Below are 9,783 nucleotides of genomic sequence, written 5' to 3'. Positions count from 1 at the left end.
GGGAAGCAGGAGGGGGCAAAGGAGGAGGGAAAAAGGCTGGTCAGATGTAAAGTAGCATTGCTAGTGAGGATAAAAATAAACATATGACTAAGAGGTGAAGAAACTAAGATACCTACTTAAGAACGGGCAGAAGAAAAGACTGGCCTGTATATAAAATTAAATCCTGGGGAAAAGTTTCCTTCTAGCAGGGTGATGCAGTTTTATTTATTACAAATACTGAGTTCTGCCTTTTTAAATGCCCCTCTAAAGAGGCCTCACATGCCAATTAATTCAAAGTTAAAACCAAAAGATTCACAATAACTGCTTCAAGCCCCCCGTGGATTTTATATATCCTGCTGCACGTACAGAGACTTTCTAAACTGTGGGATCAGAGAACAAAAGTAATACCACTGAAATCACTGTTCACTGTACCAAAACTGTCTTTGAGAACTATTTCCAAGAGCTTAAACCTTAACTTACTCCTCATGGGGGGGTGGGGGGGGCATTACTATTCCCTATTAAATCTCCTTTATTACTGTTGCTAACTGCTTCAGCTTTACCAGGGTGAGTTATAATTGGAACCACGGTGTAGACGGAACTTTGGCCGCCATTGGTGCTTTTAGCATTTCGTTTCTGTTCTGAGCAAAGCTAAAGTAGCACCGGGTCAGAATTTTAAAAGGTATTTACGTACCTAAAGATAAAAGAAAGGCACCTACCAGGATTTTTCCACCATCACCCCCCATTTTTAGACGCTTACGTACCTTTAAAAGGTCTGGCTCACGGCATTTAAAACGCAACTGGCAGGCTGCGGCTCGTCCACACCAGAACTCCCAACTTTGGCAGCACTGGTAGATCTGGATCAGTGTTTGACAGTGGGAAAATATATGCAGTTTTCCTAGCGTAGAAAAGACCTCTTTCTCTGTGCTCCTCTTCTATCATTATTCACTTCCAAGCAGAGAAGCGCAATAGGGCGCGTGGGAGAAACCATCACGCGCCGTCTCACTACTCAGTTACTCTTCCTCCTCTGTGGTCAGCCTTTCAGCTTGTTAGCCCCCGTGAGAGAACCCTCCTTATAGATACATGGAATAAGATGTACAGATGACAGAACACTAGGAATGGTCAGGTTAGTGGCCTCTCAATGTCCAGCTGAAAACGTGACTTTATTCACATTGGAACATCAGGTTCAAACGGTGATGGAGGAAAACCCTTACACTGGCAACTCCAAGCTGAACTCTACACGCAATGAGTATCTGATACTTATTCAACTGAAAATTCTGCTTTTGGACATTAAGGCAAGCATCCCAATCTTCATCTAAGTAGAAGCTACCGATGGACTTCCCAGATTCTTACAATCTTAAGAAAATTTTAAACCAAATCTAGAAATTTCCCCCACTCTATTTTATGGACGACTCCTAAGTCTACACTGGTTAAAACCCATTGCTCAAATCAAGATAGGAACGGTACTGAAGGTCACAGATGGTTAAATCAGCACCAGCCCTGATTATCCAAGGGAGAAAGAGACATCTTAGCGTTAAACTTAGGGCCAGCCTGGACAATACATACTTTTTTGGTTAAAATGTCCACTACCGCCAATAGCAGTTCAGCAGCAGTAGTCTTTGTGATGCTGGAAGTCTGTCGTAATCAAGTTGGTGCTAGCCACCACTGCCAGAGTTATGGAGCCATTATAAAAATTTGATATGTCTGCATCTAAAAAGGTAACTTAATCATCAATCCCAAACCAATTAGGTGTCATTTTGGCTAACATTACTTAAATGGATATACCACCTGGCTACTTCAGGTATTACAGAACCTCAGACAGTGGGGAGGATGTGAATTCAATATACGGTACCAACAGGGGAAGAGAGATTTACACATAAAAAAACCTTGCTCCCGATTTAAGTGCACAGCTGTTCAATAAAAACTACTTCCACCTGAGGTGCTGAATCTTCTATTTCCAGTTAAAAAGGCATAACACCAGCCACTCAATGGAACTATATTAACAGCATCAAGTCATGCCACATTAAATACTTTCTTGGCACAATTTATTTTTCTGACCCAAACAAATAAGCCATTAGCAAGTCATTAACAATATTCTACCCTAAAGTGTCAGTTTAACAGCCCTGTAAAAACATTTTTTAGATTTAAAAACAAAAAACAAAAATGTGCATGCTATTGATATTAAAACTGCAGTTACCCTTTCGGGAGTACCAGCTGTTTTGTTGCAAAGCATTTTCAACATATTCATCTATACAGTGAAAGACAAAATCAATTGAAGGCAGTAAATGGCTGTGTTAGGTGCCGCTGACGGCTTGGTTAAGAGCGATCCTTTTATTTTCTTGTACATTTCTGGATATAGTATTTTAAGCCCTTTTTCAGAGTTCGGTTTAGGCTGCTCAACAAAGACCAAGAAGGGATTGTACATTCGTTTCTAAGTCAAAGGGAACTGAACTGGTGTAATTTAGGCTCAATTCCAGATGCTCAGTTTCAAGCTACTACTTGACTAATGCCTCAGCATTTTTCTTGCATGTGGCTTTTCATGTTGGTGATCACTGGCACTGCTTTTGGCCTTGGTCTCCCCATGATGAAAACAGGGAGAACCAGCAAAGGAACAGAAAGGGGTTTCAAATCAAATAGCTTCTTGCCAAAGTAGCAAAGCTACCACTTTCCATTATATCCCAGGCTGCGTGGACATTTCTATCAGATGGTTAAACTATAATTCCCTATTGGGAAGAGAGAAAGCTCTTGAACAGTCTTGAGCATTTATTAGAATAAATTGTGTTAAATAAAATTAAAAACAAAAAACAAAAAAAAAAAACACAAGAGTACTGCAGATTTAATTTCACATCTTGGCTCTGCTCTGACAAAGGAGAAGTCACTGAAGGCAGCAACCAGCTCCTGTCCCAAGCCAGGGATTAACTAATGCCCCTCCCAAACCTGTCCCTATCCCACCCCCTCCCAGCCCCAACCCTTTCCATTTTTATTTCCCAACTAGACAACACTGTTGGCAAATCAAGACAGCATGGAATTTACATCAAGAAAAACAAAACTAAAACAGAAGTGTGATGTGTGCCAATGCAACAGGGGAGCTACACTATTCAATCGTGTACTACTCCACACTAGCATCTCTGCCTGGGAGCCGCTTGTACCTTTATCACAGAGGGAGAAAGTTTAAACCTTCTGAGCATGCTCCGTAGTGCAATTAAGTGCTGCAACGCCACAGACAAGAGACTGAACACCTGAATTTTTTTCCCCAGGACTTCTTTTCAGGGACGCAACAGCCATTCCACCAAGGGTTCGTACAATAACACTCAGTAAGTACAATCCAATGCTTTAGCACAAGTTACAATATCCAGTTCAGCATGGTGTAAGGCATGTGGACAAGAAGAGACACCAGCAAAATGCAGCAGGATGGGAAAGAATTCCAACCCAGCAGGACAGCATTGGTGACTGATGCTCCAGTTTGCTAGACTGTAACCCCACTCAGAATCCCTGATTCCTACCACAGAGGAGGAAAATTCAGTTTCTATCGAAGCATATCTGAGGCTGCTTGCTTTTGGCTGGGTGGTAAAAGACCAATTCCTTGTGTTTCACGCGCATGTCAATGCAGAAATGTTGGCTGAAGCTGTAGGAGAAACTGAACAGCAGGGATATCTGCAGGTGATCAAAACTCTGCCCTCAACTTCAAGGTGTCACTGCACTAAAATTGCAGGTAGGAGTAAGGGGTTATGGGGGAGTAAACTGGCCCAGCCACTAGCACTGTCACAAAAGGTATTGTTTTTTTCTTTTAAAAAAACAACAACAACAACAAAACAAGGCAAAACAGATTAATTATGAAACCCTCCTTTTCAAAAGCAGCCTAGGTTTAAAAAAATTCCTGCGAAATTAAAAAGTTAGATTCCTCCATCTTAAAAAAAAAAAAAGAAAAAAAAAAGTTTACACATACGCGCTGAAAGTGACCACCACACAAGGTCTGAAACAGCACCTTACAGTATAGACTCTAAGACTTGAAGAACTGATCTCACATTTGTAGTCTTCTTTAATTAAAAAAAGAAAAGAAAAGAAAAAGAAAAATGGCTATGGCTGGGAATGACACACACAGGAACACTTCAGAACACAAGGCAGAGGCGAGACTGGCAGCCTCGCTCTCCGGGTCATGGGAGTGGTGTAATGGGGAAGGGGCACTTCATGCACAAAATGTATTTTACAAAATACATATCCAAAAAAGCAACAAAAAAAAACAAAAAACAACAAAAAAAACCCCATCTTGCACTAAACCGCAACACTCTGAACATTTGCTTTGCCACAGGCTGCTGCCCAAGCCTTGTATGACAGAGGAGGCAATATGAAAGGGGAAGGAAGGGAGGGAGGGAGGGAGGAGGGGGTGGTGGAAATCCACGTTTCAGTCTGTTTTCCAAAATCTCTCTCTCATAGGGACATCTTCAGTCATCTGATGTCGGACATGGAGCTCTCAGAGTACGTCGTGGTCATGACGGGGGTGCCATTGTTTGCCAAGCAGCCTTGCCTCAAGGTTTCAAAATAGGAGGCCTGTACTGGTTTGTGACACTGAAGAACTTTTATGGCATCTTCTATTTTAAACCATTCCCTTTTCCTTCCTGTGGGCAAAGAGACAAATTAATTTTCTTGCTCCATTTACTAAAGAGACTTTTTGTTAAGCTTTTTGCTCTTGACTAGCTCTCTATCAACGTCAAACATGGACATGTTGCAAAACTAAACTTGGCCTGGAGCCCAACGCTAGTTCAGAAATGCCAGGAGCCTTGTCTTACTAGTCTTCTGATCCCTCACCAGCTGTAAAAGTAAAAGAAGCCTCCACCTCCTCCAAATGATTGCTATCATTAGGGTTACAAATCCACCATCCGATGAAAGTGGTTTTGGATTCTGATTTTCTTTCCTTCTTAAAAAACTAAAGGCAAAAAAAACCATGGGGCTCTTTCTATGATTTCGGTGCAGGACATAAATGGACAAAAACCCACCTATTTTGAAGCAACTCATCATGGCACATTTTGAATTCTACCATCTATTCCCCCCCCAGCCCCTCCCCCTTTTCTGGGGTGGGGGGGAAGGGGGAAAGATGCTCATGAAAAGGAGGAGAGCAATGATACTTCCTAGAGCTTAGCACAGCATGAGTAAGTGCTATAAAAGTGTCCCCACACATTCGCCAGCGCATCTCAAATTCTAGTTTACAGCATTCATCTCCTATTCTTGCAGTGGGATGCTTTCTGAACACAGCCTGCCCACAAGCCAAATCACGTGGGAGGGGTTTTAAGCACTACTGACAAATATACTTTGGGAATTATACTAACGAGCATTTTCATTTGGAGCTCAGATTTTCAGGAAAAAGTGATCAAGCCATACTAACATTAAAACTAGAAAAAAAAACCCACAGTGGATAAGTCCTCATTTACACTGCCTAATACAGTGGTTCTCAATCTTTACAGACTCAAAACACACCTTACAGGCACCTTTACAGACTCAAGGCATAACTTTTCTAAGTTAGTGGCACTCCATTTCAAAAATGAATTTCATTTGTTTTTTGACTATGGAAAAATAGAGCCATTTTTTGGTTTAAAAAAAAGAAGACCACAGGTCAGAACGTTTTTGACATTACGGATCCCCATTTGGCATCTCTGGGTTCATCTTGTGAATTATATGTAGACGTTCCAGGGGTATTGGTTGTAGCTGTATTGGTCTCTAAGGACATAGGCAGACAAGGTTCTTTGGGTAAATCCAGTATCTTTTATTAGATCAACTAAATAGTTGGAAAAATTCTTCTTTGCAAGCTTTCGAGTACAAACACACTTCTTCAGGCAGAGGGAGAGTTTGCACTTGTTTTATGCTCTCCTGGATGGGACAGAAGCCAGTATAAGAATGCAGGTCAGTGACATTCTTGCATACTGGCTTCTAACCCATCCAGGAGAGCACAAAGTAACTGCAAACTCTCCCTCTGCCTGAAGAAGGGTGTTTGTACCTGTAAGCTTGCAAAGAACAATTTTTCCAACTATTTAGTTGGTCTAATAAAAGATATGTAGATGTTTACACACCTCACAGTGCCAGAAGCAAGAAGAGTCTGGCAAAACATTACGGTGCTAGCTTCTATGCGAGCCATGGAGCTGCCTTCAAGTTAGCGAGAGATGTTAACGAGGAATCAAAAACCCAAATCATATTTCTGACCTCCAAACAAACTAAAAGACAGTACAAGTCAACTTTTCTAAGTCACTCGCACAAAGGATCCCAAGCTTTCTGCACAGAGGAGTGAGTGGGTGGGCAGCTGGCATGCTATGTCTACAGGGAAGCTAGCAAGAGTTTAAGGATCTTACCAATATTGACAGAATCCTCCCAGTCTTCCAAAACTTCTGTGACAATAAGTACGTAAACATAGGTTCTGTGTTTCCTGTCCCGGTTCTGAAATGCAAAGTGGACAGGTTTAAAACCAAGTCTGCAAGCAGACAATAGCTTAAAAGTCTAAAAATTGGGGGGGGAATAGAGAGGGCATCTACAGAACCAGAGTGACAGTGGTCTCCGACTGCAAGATAAAAAACGCTATTCAGAGGGGATTAAGAGTTTGCGTGTAAATGGGGGGAGGGGGAGGGGGAGAGGAATCAAGGGAATCAGAATGAAGCAGTATGCAGAGGTCCATGCTAAATACACAAATGAAAGTAATTCCTCAAAATTATTTTCTCTACTACTGGACAGCGTTGGCATTCCCAGCAAGAGGCCCAATTTTGATAGCTGCTGGTCACCAGTAAGTCTGACAGAAATGGAAACTAAGGGAACCCCCAACCCTTGAAAACTCAGCGCACATTTGCAAGGAGCCTCATTTTTTTTTATTTTTTTTTATTTCCATATACGATTGTCTAGTTGGGCCAACATGCAAACTGCTTTGCTGCAGCTGGAAATGGAATTTTCACTGACATGACATTTTGCAGCAAAATTTTACAATCTTAATAGATATTTTAATAAACTTACCTCAAAAATTCCTACTAATCTTCCTAACGTCCCTTTCACTCCAGCCTATGGAAAGTTGAGAGAGAAAAAAGAAAAAGGATTTAACTACCGCTGGACTCATTTCTTGATTTCCTGCTTGACTGAAGCATTCGTAAAAACCAGGAAGCAAAAAAGCAAGCAGTCAGTTCATCTGAAAACAGCACAGTCACAAGAGGGATGATGTAACTGTACCATAAGCCCCACAAGTGCAACCAACTGCAAAAATTTGCATTAAAATAGCTTGGATCCATCTTACAATCCATTTGCTAAGCCAATACTTGCACTTTGATATGCCCTCAGTGAACCAACAGGCCCCACATGGGCGACTGAATAAAAGGACACAATAAACAAAGTTTGAGCCTGCATAAAACTCATTCTGTGGCTTCACAATTATCATGCTTCATCCAATTAAAAAAAAGTTAAAAAAAATAATTTTAAGAAATTCACTGTACAATGAATACAGAACACTTATTTATGCCTCTAAACTAAGCAGTGTCCCATCCCCTGGTAATCTAAGGACACTATATGAGCTTTGTGTTCTTGAAGTCTGCTAACTGAGACCAAGCAAATATTTGGGCAAAATATTATTCTGAAAATGTTTAATGGAGCAGAGTGCTTCTGCTTCTTCAGGAACAGGAAGAACACCAGGTCTGACATAACCCGCAACTCAGTTATATCAAAGGTGACCTTCACCCCCGGCCAGGTATCTCAAACAGCCCGTGACAAACACCACCTTTACACGTAAGCCAATAGCTCTCAACCAGAGTGTTGCAATGCAGGCGCTGCTGCCACAGCAGCAAATAGCAGCCAAGTAAAACTGCTCCACGTGCTCCTCCTGCATTAGGGCTCTGATCAGCCTCAAGCAAGCAGGAGCCGGTTGGTGCTGTGTAGCCCTTCCCGGTTTGGTCCCCCTTATGGCCCTCCACAAAACAAAGGCATGCGGGACAGTTCCACCTGCATGCCTGTTTCCAGATAGCCTGGGAAGGACTGGGCAGGGGGGCAAACAGGGACCAGGAAGGGCTACGTAGTAAAAGGCAGCTCCTGCTTGCTTTAGGCAGATCAGAGCCCTAATGCAGCACTACTGTACGCATGTACCGGCCCTTGCTGGGCTGGCTGCGCAGCAGGCACCTGGGGCACTTATACCCAGAAGCAGCAGAACCCGGTTGAGAAGCACTCAGGTAAGCTGAGGCAGCACCAACACTGGTTCTCAACCAGGGATGCTGCCACATTCAAAGTAGTAGTGGAGGGCACTCCACTAGCCTAGAGCCTGGACACAAAGCTACATGTGGCATGTATCTGTATGATGAAAGTGGAGTGGAGATTTAATTTAGTGACAATTTACTGCTTCCCAGTAGCAGAAAGGTATTCTGATGATTCCTACTTATCTAGTGGCCAAGAGACTGCTTTCCAGCAAAATACTTTAAAAGTGAGTAACTTTCATAATAAAAATATTAAAGATCCCAATCGAGTCAGTGAACATAGGCAGAGACCAAAGTAGCATCATGGGGATTTGCATCTCACTCCAACCACTACTTGTTGCAGGTGGTTGTATCAGAACCCAGTTGTGACACCCTGCACTCAAAAACATTAATAAGGTCTGCAACTATGGCAATAGAAACAAATAAAATATGGCAAGAGAAGCAGTCTCCCTGACCTGTGGTCTTGGACAACAGGCCTTCCAACTGATCTTTAATGTTTTTATCAAATGTAAAATCTATGATTCCATCATTATAGCTGGTGCTTCTTCCCTCATCCAACACGTGACATGGACCACTGGCTGCGAGCAAACTCTGGAACGAGCTATTTTTACACAGCCATACAGACAGTTATCCAGGGCAATGTATGGTATGCATCACTGTACTTGAGACAGATTTCTTATTTGACCTTTGCAGACCAGTGCTTTGATCTGGAATTTCTGGTGGGTCTAAGGACGCAGGCAGGCAACCTTGCCTGCCTTGATCTGGAATGGAAGACTTCTGTGGCTAATCTGGACCAGTTTCTCTCTCGAAGTCAGTTGACAAGAGCTTCAGTTTGAGCTGGTATCAAAACTAGTCCCAGGGACAAGTAAGGGCAAACAGAAGCTGAGAGACCTAACTCATGGTCAAGCGCCTTTTTCACAATCCCAACCTGTGGGAAGCGCAGCAGAACAATCATAGCAGCTATCCATTCAAAGGCAAAAAAAAAAAAAAAAAAAAAAAAAAAAAAAAAAAAAAAAAAAAAAAAAAAAAAAAAAAAAAAAAAAAAAAAAAAAAAAAAAAGGAGGGGTTGGGAGGAAGGGGGAGGTGCAAAAAGCTTCCACCTGCATGACACAGCTGAATAATACTTAAAGCAGAGTCCAGTTGTTTGGGGTTTTTTAGGTAAATCAAGGAACTACTCCCATAAATCACTGTTAAGGCAGTGATTTTCTCATAGCCGTAACAGAAATCAAACAGCTAAGGGAACTTTGTGATTCTCAGAGTACATCTCTCCCTAGAAGATCATGGAAAACCTAGTTCAACTAAGAACCCTGGCAGGGAGAAAATAATGTGTCCATAAGCCCTTCAAACCATTCCCAGGTGGCAGTCCTTTCCAGCAAGGAAAATGCACTTGGGACACAGGACTGGAAGAGGCTTCCTGAGCCATTAAGTCCAGTCTTCTGCATTTATGGCCAATCACCTGGACACCAAAGGATCAAAGAGGCTCGCTCACCAGCATGGACAGCCCTCAAGGGTTGCCTGCAAAAGACTGAACAAGACTATCCACTCCAAGTCCTCATATACACCCCAGCCACAACAGACCCTACGAAATGACACAGATAAAGAT

General features: G+C 42.3%; 1 protein-coding gene across 1 annotated transcript in view; it reads right to left on the bottom strand.

The window, feature by feature from the left end:
- Positions 1-2,004: 2,004 nt before the first annotated feature.
- NUDT3 (nudix hydrolase 3) overlaps positions 2,005-9,783 on the bottom strand; it is a 52,808-nt gene continuing 45,029 nt past the window's right edge. Inside the window, exons 3-5 of the mRNA XM_019514171.1 lie at positions 6,964-7,008; positions 6,315-6,399; positions 2,005-4,592 (exon numbers count right to left, since the gene is read on the bottom strand). Of these exons, the coding sequence (XP_019369716.1) occupies positions 4,423-4,592; positions 6,315-6,399; positions 6,964-7,008 (300 nt within the window). The 3' untranslated portion in view covers positions 2,005-4,422. The remainder of the gene's footprint in view (positions 4,593-6,314; positions 6,400-6,963; positions 7,009-9,783) is intronic.

Source organism: Gavialis gangeticus, unplaced genomic scaffold (genome assembly GCF_001723915.1).
Source record: "Gavialis gangeticus isolate Ggan-Ray unplaced genomic scaffold, GavGan_comp1, whole genome shotgun sequence".
Taxonomy (NCBI): domain Eukaryota; kingdom Metazoa; phylum Chordata; order Crocodylia; family Gavialidae; genus Gavialis; species Gavialis gangeticus.
The sequence above is the reverse complement of the archived record's forward strand: the minus strand, read 5'-3'. Positions and strand labels throughout refer to the sequence as shown.